At 33.8% G+C, this 17,328-nt stretch overlaps 1 protein-coding gene across 4 annotated transcripts; it reads right to left on the reverse strand.

The window, feature by feature from the left end:
* Positions 1 to 395: 395 nt before the first annotated feature.
* On the reverse strand, positions 396 to 6,459 carry LOC148610993 (uncharacterized). Of its 4 annotated transcripts, XM_088590998.1 has the most exons (10): positions 6,424 to 6,459; positions 6,268 to 6,284; positions 4,698 to 4,776; positions 4,284 to 4,362; positions 3,021 to 3,128; positions 2,639 to 2,730; positions 2,236 to 2,326; positions 1,610 to 1,742; positions 965 to 1,116; positions 396 to 600 (listed from the first exon to the last, which is right to left on the reverse strand). In XM_088590998.1, exons 2-10 carry the CDS (start codon positions 6,281 to 6,283, stop codon positions 487 to 489), a joined length of 864 nt encoding a protein of 287 aa, XP_088447124.1. In that variant the 5' UTR covers position 6,284; positions 6,424 to 6,459; the 3' UTR covers positions 396 to 486. The 4 variants fall into 4 exon arrangements, with proteins under 4 accessions (XP_088447124.1, XP_088447125.1, XP_088447127.1 ...); XM_088590999.1 differs by lacking the exons at positions 6,268 to 6,284; positions 6,424 to 6,459 and adding an exon at positions 6,346 to 6,408; XM_088591001.1 differs by lacking the exons at positions 4,698 to 4,776; positions 6,268 to 6,284; positions 6,424 to 6,459 and adding an exon at positions 4,880 to 5,032.
* Positions 6,460 to 17,328: the final 10,869 nt, after the last annotated feature.

Consider the following 17,328-nt stretch of genomic DNA (forward strand, 5'->3'; position numbering starts at 1 on the left):
CAACAGATTGACTGCTTTTTCATCAAGGCATTTTTATTTTAAGATTAATAATTAACATTTAATAGTACTTTACGTGTGACAACCGTGATAATCATCTTGTTATATGTTTTGTCGATATGGGAAAGAAGACACATTTATCTGGTAGTGTTGAAAAACGAAACCCTATTTTTTTTAAGAATTCAACTAGTATTAGAAAAATCTCTAAAACACATCAATTTCTTATTTAATTTGTGGACTTTTAAATGTTCTGTATTTACCTATTACTGGTATTTTTTGTTTCGATTTTCGTCCGAAAAATAATGAACACTTTTTATCTATTTACAATACATGTGAAATAAATGATTTTGCAATTCCACTAAATGCAGATAAGTATTGCAAACAATTACTTTGAAATATACGATTAACTATTTATTTCATAAACGTAGATTTATAATACAAGGTATAATAAGAATTACTATATAGATTTGTTTGCAGATACAAATAATGTCAGTGTGAATTATCTTGTCTTCCTATAATTGTTGTATTCTTCTGAGGATTGGCAAAGCCTTTTCCCGACAAATCAGTGTAGTTGGTACATTCCCTTATAGCCGAATCTGGCACCTAAAAGGTCCAACAAATGTGTTATCCACTCTGTCAATACATGTACATGTACATTAAAGTACTGCACTATGTTGCAATTCATGACTATAATGTTATAACTGTTATGAACAAAATATTAACTATTAATACTTTTTTGGCAATGTAAGTGTTTCTTCCAATAACAAATACACAATGAAAATCTTAAAATTTTGAAAAGTACAACATAAAGTGAAAGTCCAGTAGTTTCATTTATATGAGTGAACTTTGAATGATTTTGAATGACGTAAGTCCTTAAAACAATCTGTAGGTAAATAAACGAAATATTTTTACTTCGTAATATACTTACTCTCTGAATAGGATTGTAATGTGCGTGTACTATACTTACTCTCTGAATAGGAATGTACTGTGCGTGGTGGTGTTCCATAACTGGGTTATTAGAGGCTTTATTGTAACACATAAGGAATGCCAGTCGTCTCATTTCACTCCTGTTTGGACTACTATAGTGTAATGTGTTCGCATGAAGAAATAAAACGTCACCTATAATTCAGTTACAATAAAACGTAATTCATGAACTCTAAAACGTCATCTGTGATTCATGTAAAATAAAATGTCAGCTTTAATTCACGACTAATTCATTAATCCAAAACTTTTTGTGTTCATGTTGGTCCTAAACATATGAAAGTGTAATCAAGGGAACCAACATTAGAGCGGTAATCAAAATAATATATCCCTAGGATAAAGTCTAGAGAAAGAAAACTGACACACACAGCAAAGAACATGAAATTAACACGTACAAGGAAACAAAAGTAAATGAGAAAACTGATTCCACTAAAAATGGGAGAATAAAAACATAGTTTGTATTTTCCCCTGTGAAGTGGTATTTAAACTGGTTCGTGTCATATTATTAATGAAAAGTAATGTAAGTACAGAATTGGTTTTTATTGTGTTACTTGAATGCCATATTTTTCTTTTCGACTTTGACTTTTAGTATATTTATTTCAAGGGTTAAAATATTCCATTAATGTTTTACCTTTTTCCATTTCAGCAAAGATGTGCGGACATTTTTGCTTAATGAATTCGAGACGTTCTTTTTCAGCAATCTGATTTTGCCCATCTTCAACGTGATGATTTAAACGTCCACATTTGTTAGAACCCGCCAACACCTAAAGAGTTCAGAATTCTAAGAACAAGAAGACGACATATGCTTAATTCATTGGCAAAAAATACCGAGCGCCAAAGAGTAATCAAGGGAACTAAGGTTATAGCGGTAATCAAAAGAATGTAATCCAGGGACAAAGACAAGACATGGAAAACAGACGAACACAACATAGCGTAACTAAAATTATACATACAAAGTAACAAAAGCAAATGAGCAACTCGAAACTCCACTAAAACCCGGGAGCATGGACCAGGTGCAACGGTAGGGTAAATGTCCTCTGCTTTTCTAGAAACACCCACCGAGTTACTCATAAAAAGTCAAGTCCAGGGTAGACGAAAGAGGAAAGTCAAGTCCAGGGTAGACAAACGAGGAAATAAATCTTTCAAAATAATATTTTCCTACTACATTAATATTAGTGTGTTTTATTGTCAGTATTAAATTTTAATAAGTTTTATTTGCCATGCTTATCAAGCTAAGGTACAGTGCCTTAAATTTACCTCTAAACACCCATTTTCTTTTTTACTCGGATCAACAGCTACAAATACAGTTATCAAGTCTGGGAATAAGTTGCCATAGTTATACCAATATCTGAAATAGAAGTTTAATGATGACGATATTTTAACGGTGGTACATGTCAATTCCGGTATATACTTATTGCTATTTGCAAAAAAGAAAAACAAATACCACGGATCCTTCCTAAACTATAAAATATATTTGTATGTGAATTAAATTTCAAACAATATTTACAAACCTTTGACACAATCGTGTAGATACCGATCAAAGATCGATTAGAAACTTACTATCAAAGTTAAACAACATATACAGATTACAGAATCAACATATAAAATTCTGCAACTTCTGACCAGCCAAACAAAACTTGTTCTCACAATAATGACATACCCGTAGTCTTGATGCCAGTAGATAGGACCTGATATTCTTGGATCCTTAAGAATAACTTTAGAATGGTAATGGTAGACTTCTCCATCAAGAAGCTGCAGAATAACAGTTGTTTTATCGTCTGAGGACATATATCATTAAGTGCTTTGTAAGCCTACCGTTATTTTAGTGGGGCATGATTGGTTTTTTTAAATTTACTTGTTTGAATTTGATTATACATAATCTTTGTGAGCTTTCAGTTGGTTTTTAAATGTTGTTGCTTGTCTGTTATCGTTTTCTTTGCTTCGCCATGCGGTACTGCAATTTGAAGTTAGGTTAATACGGTCACATGTTTTTTTCAGAGTGTTAGTTACCACATTTTGATTTTTTAAATATCAGTAAATACCTTTTCACATGCGTTTACTATTTTCTCTGATCTGGCTACCGTTCCTGTTACATCCATTCCCGGATTCTTCCATACTATACGTATGATTTTGTGTTCTTTCACTTCTAACTGAAATATTTCGAATTGACATGACACTCGTCATAAAACTATATGAACTGTGAAACTATATATATAGGCTAAAAACCACTAATTCCACTTTCCATAGGCTTCTATGCTAATTTCACAATATTCAATGGCTTCTCTGGACTTTACCTTAACTTTAACCTGCAGAGGACTATATATCAGCATGATTCTACATATGTCAGCTCACAATCCTCAGAATGGCATGTGGGGTTAGCAGACTTGCAGTGCAGTACTGGTCACCGGAAGTGAAGGGTCTATAAATAGCATGGGAAATCCCAGTGTTTTCACAAGATAGGGGTATATTTAAAAATCATTATGGAGATTAGGCTTCACATCACAAGAAGCAAAATGCACCTATAAAATGTACAGAAATGTTTTTCCTTTCAGAAACTGTTTAAATTTTTTAAATAAGATGAGAACTTTTTTCACAGCACTATGAGGAACAGGGGTAATTTCTGCGTAGGACTATTTTTGCCTACGTTCCAAATGCTCATTGGTTGAATTGGTGGTCTGTAACCTAAATATATACAGATTGCATTGTATGAGGTCCTTTTAGGTTTTTAAAGTTTTGAAATGCATGTACAAATTCCACTAGTCGATAAGTGGGTATACTAGTATATCAATATGGGTGTAGTTACAATTATCGTTTTTTCCTCATAGATTATGTTGTTTTCATTGTTAACGACAAGATATAAATGTGCCAAGAATGTCAATATATCGACAGCTCCATTGAAATGTAGTAGTAAGGTAATTTTCTTTTCGTGAATCCAAATACACGGTAAAAAATGAAACAGAAAAAGACGTTTAGACAACATAATACATTTGAACATATCAAAACAAGACAGCACGCAAAAAAAACCCAAACAAAGCACGATGCCATATGAATTCCCACAAAACAAAAGCTAAATAATGTGCTCCAGAAGGGTAAACAGTTCTTGGTTAGCCATCGACACCCGCAACATCGAAAATGAGTAAAATCAGGTAAGCAAGCGTCAATTTCGGTATGCTGTCAATGTTGTAAGACGCTTTATCTAACTTAAGATATATTGTCTCCTATAATTTTTATATCGACAATCAAACTTACGACAATCATTAAACTTTGTAGTGAAAATAGTAATTAAAATTATTTTAAATTATTACCTCATAACCATGTTCCATGAACTTTTTCCCTGTCACACACTTTTCTATCTTCCCAATTTCTTCATTATCAAACATTTGCCTGAAGCACAGAGGGTAAAATGATATAAATCATTCTAGCGCAGCAGTGTTTCTTTTTAAACCATTGTTATCATTGTACTGACCTATGATAAGGAAGCCGTTGTTATGGTAATCATTGTACTGAAATTATGATAAGGAAGTCGTCATTGTAATCACAGTACTGACCTTATGATCAGAAAGTCGTTGCCATGGCAATCATTGTACTGACCTTATGACTAGGAAGCCGTTGTTACGGTAATCATTGTACTAATTTATGATAAGGAAGCCGTTGTCATTGTAATCACTGTACTGACCTTATGATCATAAAGTCGTTGTCATGGCAATCATTGTACTGACCTTATGATAAGGAAGCCGTTGTTATGGTAATCATTGTACATTTGATCTGTTATTGAGAACGGTTTTGAAAATGCATAGTCTGTAAATAAATTATAGTATCTTGTAAAAAGTGTGCATATGACATTACCTTACATGTTGTCATTATATTTTTACATTATAACGAAACAAAGAAAGAGGCTCACAGGTATAGTTTACTCAAAGATGTAGCCTTCAACAGATGAGAATAAAATTCCACTGGCCCTTGAAGATATGTCAGATAATATGCTGGCCGTTTTCTCTAGATATATTCGATGGATGTCAATTCATCGTGATTTATGTTATGTTGAGACACGACATTCAAACTACAGCAAAAAGCCTAGGTGAAATAGTGATATGAAGTCCTTTGTCAGGCTTATATCAACAAATATATCTGTTGAATCAATAAAGACGTATAACATCTTATTAAGGATGTTTGTTGTTCAGCCAATTTTATCAGATTTTCGGACACCTGTGGTTCTATCCATTTCATAGCATTAATATTTTTTGCCCAGTGACCCCCACTATTATTTTCATAATTTCATCAAACTCACCTTAAAAAGTTATTTTTGGAAGTTTTTAATACTGAAACCAATGTGATTTTTTCAATGATTTTAATAGATATGGTGTTTTATTGCCCATCTTTAAATGACAAAAGATTGACTGAGAATGAACTCGATAATGTGACCTTTGAAAATTATATAAGATAATCTTATTCGTGCGCCGACTATCCCTCTATTTACTTAATTAACAAGAAATGTAAAAAGACACTTTTTGAAAAGGTTTATCTATTTGTAAACTATTGTTATTTTGAATTAGGTTACGATCAATCTTTGATATTAGAAATATTCTATTGTTTATACACATCCTCCAAAGTCAGGGTTTTGAGTCCACCTTCGCTGAGGGAGCGAAGGTGGCCTCAAAATCCTGACATGGGAGGTTGTTATAAACAGGACGAGCCAGAGATATCTGGTAAGAAAGCCAGTATCAAAAACTAGTTGCCTAATATTATGTTTATCAGTTATTAATTAGTAACATTTTATTTTATTTTAGTATGTTAATTTTTTTAAAGGACCAATTTGTCGGATTGATTCATTTGAAGTTCACATGCCGCCATTTTTACGCATGTCTGGTGGTAAACTGACCTGTTACTTTATTTTTGTATCGGGGCCAGTCTGCTCGATCTGTTTAGATAAAGGTAAAGTTCAGGTATATGCCACTATTATGGATTAACTTGTAGATAATAATCTTACGACAGATCTACTGCAACAGATCTTGCTACATATTTTTTTCTTTCGAATAAAAGCAGAGAATACTTACATAGTGTTATTTGAGAGGTTATGGACATACAGCAAGTCTAGATGTTTTTGTTTTAATTATTGCAATACTTTTTATTTATTATCCATGCACTATACATGGCTGTACAGTACAGTGCCAATTCATGTGTATGTTCGTCAGTACTACATACCGTTTGTGCACCTATTAAGTGGGAATTTTCGACATGACTTTCTTCTTATTAAATCAAAATTCTGTAATTAATACACATTTTACTTACCCGAATCTAGACTCATTCTGCAATAAAACATATAAAATTGACATAAACATTGTGCTCCTGTAAAACAAACTCACGCACCGTTTTATTCAACAATTGCAAATACCGTCGTCAGCTTCATCGTTAAAAAATTATGTTAAGAAAGTAATTCGAACTTACTTGAAACTGTAGATAGGACAACGTCCTTGACCGTTATTGGTGGTAATCAGTTTTGAGGCTCTCAACCGGTAACTTTGAAATAAATTTTGTTCGTTTGTTTTATTAGGTCATCGCCACCTAAAGTGGTGGACGCCATATAGTGATCAGTCTGTCTGTCCATCCGTCCGTTTGTAATAAATCGTATAAAAAAGGAGATGTGATACGATTGCCAATAAAACAGTCATCAAAGACCAAGCGACAAACAAACTAAGAACTACAGGTCACCCGATGGTCTTCAATGATGGGAAAAAACACATACCATAAAGCAAACTGTAAAAAGCCCAAAAGCAGGCTTTTGATATTTGGCATGGGGGTAAATTGGATCAAATCGATGTGTCGCGTACCGTGATTGGTGATCTTCTTCAACCTTGAATTTTGACCTCAAGGTTAAATTATGATTTTGCATGAGCTATTTGTGTCTTGGTTGTAATGTCTTTTTGTGCATTCCTTTTATATTGTGCATGAGGCTAGACCAGCCCAAGACAATGTGTCAAATATCATACTTGATGACCTTAGACCTCAGGGATTTTTGCATGACTGATATACAGCATTTTTGCAAAGTGAACCCATAGAAATCGATTCCATCTCAATGATATCTGGTTTTGATATGTTTATTTAGTGTTTTAACCTGTTTCCAGTTGGCTCGGTTTCTATGGATCTGCATTTATCAAATATCATCTATTGTACAAAAAAAGTACAATATTCATTTTTTTTCTACGAAGAGGGACACGCAAACATTAAGGGAAAAGAATATCTTCATTCATTACTTTGCGTTTAAATTCGTTGATAGTATATTTGCCGCGGAACTGTGATGGAGTGTTCTTGAAATGGTTATAGACTTATGGTCTACTTTCACCGACAGTGGAAACATTTCTAAAGATTTAATACTCAGATACACACCGTGTCTTTCTTTTCAAGACAGGTCTATATATTATACATGTACGTCAAAAGAACTGCGATTTGGAAAATCTAAAGGATATCGTCTACAGAACTTAGTAATGCGAAGTATTATCAAGTTTGTATTCAACCATAGTTCAAAGAATTCTTAACCTAGTCCTTTTTAATGTATGCCGCATGTAGATGAATAACAACCTGTTTAATAGAGGACTTTTTTTTATTTACGAAGTTAGAATTTTATAAAAGGATGTTCCAGGTGATCATTTACTAATTCTTGCCCAAATATAAAAATGTATTACCACTTGGAACGGGATCCGTGTTGAACCCTGCTTAGGTTCTACTTGGTTGTCATATAGACTGAACCATGTAAAATGTATTACCACTTGGAACGGGATCCGTGTTGAACGCTCCGTGGGTTATACTTGGTTGTCATATAGACTGAACCTTGTAAAATGTATTACCACTTGGAACGGGATCCGTGTTGAACGCTCCTTGGGTTATACTTGGTTGTCATATAGACTGAACCTTGTAAAATGTATTACCACTTGGAACGGGATCCGTGTTGAACGCTCCTTGGGTTATACTTGGTTGTCATATAGACTGAACCTTGTAAAATGCTACTTTTTCTTTTTCTAATAAGATGTCAACACGAAACACCATAAATTTAATATATCTCGACTATTTAAAAAAATGGTATTCAGCTTCAGTCTGAATGGTTGTAACATTAGTGAGTATGCTGATCTTAAACCAACTTCCTGTTGCTGTAGCGTTTTCTTATCCCTGAAACATTTCATGAGTATGTTCTGAAATTTGAATTGAAAATTCATGGGAAAGCTTTCAACTATGGGCCTGATGTTCCAAAATAAATGGGGACTTTCAGCTCAATACCAAACCCACCTTTGGTGAGACATGGCTTTCCTACGGAAGGGAACCGGGGTTCGGACGGTATTCAAATGAACATAATCCAAGGACAACAACCAGACAGGGGAAACAAACACACACAACAAAGAACGAGAAATAAGCAAAATAACACGTACAAAGAAAATGGTAAATGAGCAACCCAGACTCTACTAAAAACTGGGAGCATTGACCAAGTGCATCGGCAGTGGCGTAGCCAGGTAGTATCTTTTCAATGTAAACTGCTGTCAATATCTGCAGTTTAACTAGCACCAAAACTGTCTTCTGATCGAATTCAACCTGACTCCAACTTCTGAACCAGATGGTAAAGAAAAATGTAGAATGGAGAAACCTTCCGGAATTCCTCACAAGATGATTTGCGCTGTGTATCTGGTGCCCATCGCGACACGATGTACAAGGTTTCAGTTCAAACTCCTCGGCCTTGTGACTATATAAGACTATAGGAACCGAAGTTACCAAAGCACCAAAATAACCATGTATACTGTATCAGCATTTGGAGAGAAACCATTAGATTTTATATCGGCCAAAGGTCAAAATTTGGACCCTAACTTCTTGTATTTCTAGGTAAAAATGTCGACCCTGTAGAATTCAGGCACGCTTGTACGCGCATTTTTTTTTTTTTTTTTTTTTTTGTGGCCCTTACTAAGATCTTGCGATTTTAAAATATTTTCACCGATTGCTCATCTTGAAATATTTTTTTTCATTGAGATAGCCCCGTGCCCAGTGTTTTTTTTTTATTTCAATTTTGACCCAATTGAAATAAAATGGTTGTTTTGTAAGGATGAGATATGGTGATACACAAATCTTGGAAATTTAAAAATTTGGTTGGATGGATCTAATCCACTGTTCAGTATTCTCATGTCACGCAGCGACCACATGCATGCAATACTGCAAATGAATCTTTTTATCAAATATATAATGTATTTTATGTTATAAAAAGTAACTATAAAATAAATATTTGTACGTAGATGGTAATGGGTACTAATAAGACAGTTTATCATACCATCGTCTTTCAAGTCACAGGAGGCAATGTCAGGATATGATGGTAACGTTGCTTCGTCAGATCCAGAGGCCATTTCTCACTGCTCTGCTTAACTTTCGATGAAATACGTTCGTAAATCTGCCCATCTGCACTTGCCGTAGCCGACTTTAAAAAGGCAAGCATAATTTTCTGCGATTTCACCATCTTATTGTACACATAATGAACTACTAGTAATTAAAAAAGAAACAAAGCTAGACCGATCTGTTCACTCCAACTGATTTAATAAGAGTTATTCTGGCCTTTTTAATTATGTGTACACGTACAAAATTTTCATTTTATTATTATTTTTTGTTCAAAATAATGTGGATGCTTGAGCATCTGAGCATACAAGCAAGCTACGACACTTATCGGTAGGGTAAGCGTTCACTGCTTTTCTAGAGACATCTGCTGAGTTGCTAATAAAATGTATCAGTGGCCGTTCATGTCAAAATAGGGATATTTCTATCGACTTACTTTCAACAAGTACCGGCTTACTTTTCAAAAGTATCGGCTTACTTGTCAAAAGTATCGGCATACTTTTCAAAAGTAAGCCGATACAAAAACTTTATGCATAGTGAATAAAGTAACGGCATACTTTTCAAAAGTATCGGCTTACTTTTCAAAAGTATGCCGATACTTTTGACAGAGTTTACATAGATGTGTAGCCCATCAAATCGATCGTATCAAAGGTGTGAACCCATAATTAAACGCGCGCTTTCTTCTATGCGAGAGTTAAGATTAAAGATGACTGATACAAGACATTCTGTATACACTTTTGGCATATTACTCAAGCTCAAAACTGCATGGTACATCACAGCTTTGAACACCATTAAAACACACACATTCTGTCATTAAAACTGCATACACATATTAAGCAAACTTTAAAATTACAAGCAGTCCATTACCTATGGACTTTTAATTTTTCGTTCCACAAACTCCCTGGTCATATACTTTGGTTTAATTTTTTTTCTTTCCATATCAATAACGCGCATCTACAGTTTATTTTTTTTCTTTCCCAAAACGACCCCCTATCAACCTTTGGCGTATTTTTTTTTATTTCCAAATTTCTCACTTGGTTTACTGCACCTGGTCTTGCTTTTCCTCGTATGTTAAACATTTATTTTTCTTTAACTTTTTTATGATTTTTGTATATTTTGTATTATCACTTAGTTCGTTATAGTTTCATTAGTATACATTTTTTTTTCTTTCTTTATTTTGTTAGGTTATCAATTTCAATCTTCTAAATTATATAATATATTTAAACTATAAATTACAATATTAAAGCGGGATAAAGGGTCGACCATACAGAGTCACTGGGGTATATACAGGTCTTTAAACTCCTATCGTCGTCATCTCTGCTACTTGAATTTGAACGAAAGCCTCACATAGATCATTTGTGTTGGTTTTCAGAGAAAGAAGAAATTTGCGGTGACTATGTTAAGACTTTTGGATAAGGATATAAACAGGATAATAGATTAAATAAAGGAGACAACATTTTATACCATTATGGTTAATTGAATTAATGCAATACATCATACATGTAGGCACCAATTATTCTTCAGAAACTTCAGAAACTTTATTCAAGAAAACATTCAGGCGCTTGATAAGCGCTACAGGAGCGAAAATGAAATAATGAATTCACACAAATTTACAATACAATAAAGTACATGATTGATTAGTATGATATATATCAGATTAGAAGTCCTATAGTATTTTAGTCAAGGAAGCGAAATGAGTACAACACGCCGATTACAAAAAAATAAAAAAAGTAAAAAAAAAATTAAACTACTTTTTAATTTATCAATTACTTATCCATCAGTCATGTGACCTAGAGGGGTATGATGGGCGGTACCACACCTTTTATGGATGAATTAATTAATGAGCTTTATTACCGTACGTTATACAGGTACATGCGTACGTACCACAGAAAGAAGTGTATAACAGTGAAATTAACGGAATTCATGAAATGTAATATTATGATGTGCATTGTATATATATATATGGGTTTAAATAAAAAAGGATAATATTCTCGAAAATTTATTTGTGTAACATTTTGTCTGTGTTTTGGAACAAACAGTGTATTCATGAAAATTACCTGGATATGGACAATATCTTTTCAACCTTTCGCAAAAAGATAGAAAGGTGAGTCAAAACTTTAATGTTACAATACTTCAACATACCGTAGAACTTATGTGGGGTAGGATTCGTTCTGTAATAGGGGGGTATATACTCATTTCGTATTTCAGTGACTGAGTTGTTTGAGCAATGAGCAATGTAATGGAGTTCATTTCCAATATCAGAGCCACAGAGTGTACATATTCGTTCATTTTCTGGAATTCTATTCCATCTCCCTGTCTCAATAGTGATTTTAAATTACAAGTTCTTGCCTTACATATATATAATCTACTTGCTTCTTTAAGACGTATAAGGTATGGCTCAAAACAAAATTCAGTCTTGAAATTGGAATAATATTTCCCTCTCGAGGAATTATCAGTATCAGAGAACCACTTCTGAATAAACTGGTCTTGAAGACGCTGTTTTACAATATCTTTTAAAGCATTCAATGTATAAAAGTTTACATTATCCCATATCTCACTCATACCAATATTGTCAAAAATAGATTTTACGAAGCTAATCCACTTCAAAGAGCGATTACCGTTTGCGTATAAACTATATAATAGGTCACATAATTTTCCAGAAAGCTTATTTTTATTGATCATAAGCTTATACCAAAAACAAACCATACGCACCTTGATATTAGTTTCTAGAGGGTATCTTCCAAGTTCTCCATATATCATAATATTTGGCGTTGAAGACCGCACGCCAAGTATCTTTTTGCAAAATTGCAAATGGATTTTCTCAATGCTTGAAAGATTTTCGAAGCCCCATACTTCCGAAGAATAAGTAAGAATAGGGGTAACTAGAGCATCAAATAATCTAAGTTGAAGGTCTATTGGAATGTGCAAGTTGCGTATTTTATGGTATAAAGCATACATCGCCTTTTGAGCTTGATTAATAAGTTTATCCCGGGCTTTACAAAAACGACCATTAAAATTGAATAATAGCCCAAGATAAGTGTACGAATCACACTTTTCTACATTATCATTAAATAAGGTAAAATGAAAATTACATTGACATCTTCTATTACAAAAAATTACAATTTTAGTTTTATTAGTATTAACCTTAAGTTTCCAGGAAGTACAATAGGATTCAAACACTCGAAGTGAGTTTTGTAATTCTTCTTCCGTATCAGCAAAAATAACTGTATCGTCTGCATAAAGTAAAATGAAAAGTTTCAAATATTCACCAAGTCTATCAAAATATACAGAATCTAGGAATTGTAAATTGGAACAAGAATTTTCATCTAGATAACTTTCTAAGTCGTTGAGATAAACGGAAAAAAGAAAGGGAGATAATTTCTCCCCTTGCCGTACACCAATTTCACATGTAAAATAATCAGTTTTTGATTCTCCATAGTGAACACATGACTTAATATCTGAGTACATATTATATATCAATCTGAACATCTTCCCATCTATACCCGATTTTAATAGTTTTTGATATAACCCTACCCTCCAAACTGTATCAAAAGCCTTCTTGAAATCTATGAAGGCACAAAAAAGTTTTCTGCCAGAAGAAAGATACAAAGATACAAGAGAGTGTAAAACAAAAGTGTTGTCTTGAACAGAGAATCCCTTTCGAAATCCACCTTGTGCTTGAGTTATAAGTTCTAACTCATCAGCAAATGTATTAAGTCTAGTGTTCATAATAGAGGTAAAAACTTTACCAAGGTTTGACGTTAAACAAATTGCTCTATAATTATCTAGGTCATTCTTATCACCCTTGTTTTTATAGACAGGTTTAATAATTCCTGTGAGCCAGGCATCACGAATTGTACCACTATCAAATACATAGTTAAAAAGCTTATTGTAAATCGGTAACATCAAATTTAACGTACTCTTAATGTATTCATTAACAATGCCATCTTCAGCAGCTGCTTTAGAATTTTTCAAACTTTTTACAGCAGAAATAATCTCGTCATCAGTTATATCAAAATCTAACATATTTACAATACTTGGATCAATCATTTGATCAATGTCAAACTCATCATCATCATTTAGATTTTCATTTAACGATTTAAAATAATTGTACAAAGTATCAACTGAAATATTAGCCTCGTCTGATGTTTTGTTATGCTTTAATTTATTCAATATTTTCCACAGACCTTTAGGATTTGTTTTGGAGGTTTTTCTAAGTTCAGCCTCCATTTTATGTTTGTAGTTATTGTATGCTTTATTCATGTTTTGCTTGTATTCCTTGCTCGCTTTTTTAAGCTCATTTCTGTTGTGTAGGTTTTTGATGAAGCTGTAGCGATTGCGAGCCTCGTGAAATTTTTGACGTGATTCATGACATTCTCCATTGAACCAAACCTGAAATGTTTTGTGTGGTGCATATTTTTTGTGGTTGTGTTTCTTGCTAAATGCATGAGTCGCTGCCTTTTTGAACAGGCCACCAATGGAGTTAACAATATCATTGACTATGTTTTTTCCATCTTGACCAGCGTCATTCAGGTCATTTAATTTTTTATTGATTTCGTTGATTGTCTCAATGTCATCTTGCACTACTTCAACAAACCGGTTTTCTTTGTTTGTGTTCCACCTAGGAATTCGTGTAGCTTGTTCGTGGTGTGTATCGTTGGAATGTGTAGTAAAATTATTCATTGTTGCGTGGAAAGTAAATTGTAAAGCATTGTGTACATCAGAGAAAAGGGGGTTGAACGCTAATACATTAAACATTTTTACAATTGGAATAGCACTTGAGGACAATAAAATATAATCAGTTAAAGACACATTTTTACATGTTTTTTGACCAATCATATAGTCATTACCCATTAATCTACCATTACCAATATAGAGGTTGTTTCTCTTACAAAAATCAATTAGCTTGTAACCATAATTATTAGCAGGTGAAATATCTTCTGAGAATCTCGAAAGAGGAAAATATAATTTTTTCAATTCTTCAAAATCATAGATATATGATCTAAAATCATCATCATCTCCTATGTCATCCAAAATATCAAAGAGAGAATCATCGGGAATTACTACTTCATTCAAATGTCTAGTTTTTGCATTAAAATCACCAACCGTACAAACACAGCAACTATTTTTGCTTAAGATGTCAAGCATCTCATCCTCAATTTCATTAAATGCTTCACTAGATGCATATTTGGAATTTTCCGGTGGTAAATATATACAACCAAGAAGAAGATCTTTATCTAACTTCATAATATCAGATGAAAAAATTACCCATTGAGCAAAATTAGAACTAGTCTTAATGAATTTCAAAAAATGTTTGAGATATTCTCGATAAATCACCACAATTCCACCTGATTTTCTTTTACAATTTGTTCTTATTTTTGAATTACATAAATAGCCATTTGGCAAATTTAATACATCAAGTTCGTCTGTTTTTGACTCTACAAAAATGTTTACATCATGAGACTTAACTAGTTCGATAAACTCTGGACAATTGAGTTTCGACTTCAGTCCACATACGTTCAGGAACAAAATGTTAATATCATTCTTTTCTTCAGAGGGGGAACAGCTCGTCTCCTGTGAGCGCCATCCTATCTGCCATTTTGAGGACGCAGAGGCCGGTTATTTGGTCCGTTAGGAGTGTTAAATTGTGGTACGAAGTTCGGCGGTCCACGGAAAGGTGGAATATTTTGCTGTCCGTTGTTGACAGGCCCATGATATCTTGGGGGATCAAAGCGTGGTGGTGGTGGTCCAGCGAACCGAGGCCCATTACCCGGCCCAAAGAACTGTTGATCATTAGGATTTGCAAAGTCGGACGGTTCAGCTAGTCGGTTACCAATGTACAGTTTGTCAAGCACAATTCGAGCATTCTTGTGACCAGATCTTTTTAGACTCGCTAACTTTGGGATTAATTCTTTCCTGCGATCATTTATCTCAGTCGGATATTGCTGATAGACTGAAACATCACGTCGCTCTTTAAGCTTTTCGATAGCTGCTGATCTGACCTTTTCATGATCCTCATATTTGACAAATTTTGCTATAATATTGCGAGGCTTTCCATCGTTTCTTGGTCTTAGCCTATGAACATTACAGAATTGCATTTCTTGAGTGTCAATGTTCAGCTCTTTGGAAATGAAACCTTTAACCATATGCTCAGTATTTTCAACTGGGTTATCAGGATCCTCTGCAATGCCACTAAAGATCAGGTTGTACTTCATTGATTGGGCTTGCATTTCTAAAAGTTTTTGTTTCAATTGATCATTCTCAAAAAGTAACTTGTCTTTTTCAGACTCAACATTTGTAACTCTCTCATCAATAATATTGTATTGGAATTCTTCTATTGATATTCTCTCTGATTGTTGTTTAAGATCATGTCTTATTTCTTTTATTTCATCTGTTATTTTAGTGAAATGATTTTCAATAGTCGACATTCTACCATTCAGTTCATCCAACATATCTAGTTTGTTCAACCTTGTGTTCATATTGTTTATTGTTTCTAGTATTATTTGAAGAGTACCACTATCACAAACTGCTTGAGGTCTAATTTGCATTGGTTGAGACAGCTGTGGGGGTTTATCTGGTAGAATTACACCATTATGTTGAGGTTGGACTGGTGTCATATGTATGGATGGTTGACCATTTAACATTAGAGAGTTCATTGTCATTGGAGTACTGTGATGAAATTGTTGAGGATTTTGATATTGAGGGTTTAAGAATTTAGGTTGTGTTTGGCTTCCATAAATGGACTCATTGGTATTTGCTATAACTTGTGAAAGTTCATTTGAACTGTTGTTTACATCAAGTATCATGGGGGCGGCCATATTGGGTGGTGTCTGTGTTGTTATTGATTTTCGTTTTCGTTTCCTTCTTGCCATTCAAAACACATTTTTTACAGTTCTGTCTCACACTTTAGGTTCAATGTATTTTTCCGAGCTCCAGCAACAATATAGAGTTCTGGACTCCATTTAAAAACACATCTATTTACATTTTTTCTTCAGAGCTCTTACGTGTGTGCGTACTCAATCCGCCTCCATTACCTGTATTATAGCCCTTATTGCTACTAATAAAATGAGTTAATTATTACATGTTAGCCTTACTTGACTGATTCATAATTATACAATTAATTGTTTATTGTTTGCTATTGCTTCTTTAATTTGATCTTTTTTATTATTTATAGCTGAATTTTTAACTGTCACATGCCCAAAGTGGGCAAGCGATTTTATGTACAATATATAGAGAGATTGTTTATTTAATAAAAGGAAACGCTACTAATTTTAAAGTCTTCACAAAGCATCATTAATGACCTCCTGATGGGACAGACATAGTTAATAGGCAGATCCCTGGCGTTCAAGCTATCGCGTGGTTTAGGTGAGAAAATGCTCAGATGTAACGGAACATTGGATTGGTTAATATCTAAAACAAAATGTAAGCCGTTACTTTTGAAAAGTAAGCCGATACTTTTTTCACTATGCATAAAGTTTTTGTATCGGCTTACTTTTGAAAAGTATGCCGATACTTTTAACAAGTAAGCCGATACTTTTGAAAAGTAAGCCGGTACTTGTTAAAAGTAAGCCGATGGAAATATCCCTATTTTGACATGAACGGCCACTGATAAAAATGTCACGTTCGGGGTAGATAAAAGAGGAAAGGAAAACTATGACAACGTTAATAAATTGGTTCTCATTGTGAAATGGAAACACTACAACACACGAGTTCATGATGACCACCATAAAACTTCTGTAGTGATGGCTTTAACCTTGTAGTAACATAACCCTATTTTAGAAGCCGTATTGTAAGAAGTCTAGCATGGTACAAAAAGTACATGTAGATTTTCCAAGCTCTGGCATGACGTGTGAGTTATGATATGAAAACTCCAAACCCAGGTGCTGAAGGATTGCTGTCACAGATGAAAGAAAAGTGACAAGGGCACATTTCTTCTTGTTTGATAATGTCATCATTTGTTTATATTGTTTTAATTCTCCCAAGACAGGGCTT

This window comes from Perna viridis, chromosome 7 (genome assembly GCF_037379345.1).
Source record: "Perna viridis isolate PV_CMFRI_1.1 ecotype Kerala chromosome 7, ASM3737934v1, whole genome shotgun sequence".
Taxonomy (NCBI): domain Eukaryota; kingdom Metazoa; phylum Mollusca; class Bivalvia; order Mytilida; family Mytilidae; genus Perna; species Perna viridis.

Excerpts from the sequence above, each read along its gene's own strand:
- LOC148610993 (XM_088590998.1), bottom strand. Across the intron at positions 2,327-2,638 it reads TACTGGCATCAAGACTACGG|ATATTGGTATAACTATGGCA; the intron begins GTATGTCATTAT and ends CTTCTATTTCAG. Across the intron at positions 601-964 it reads AGTACATTCCTATTCAGAGA|GTGCCAGATTCGGCTATAAG; the intron begins GTAAGTATAGTA and ends TGGACCTTTTAG.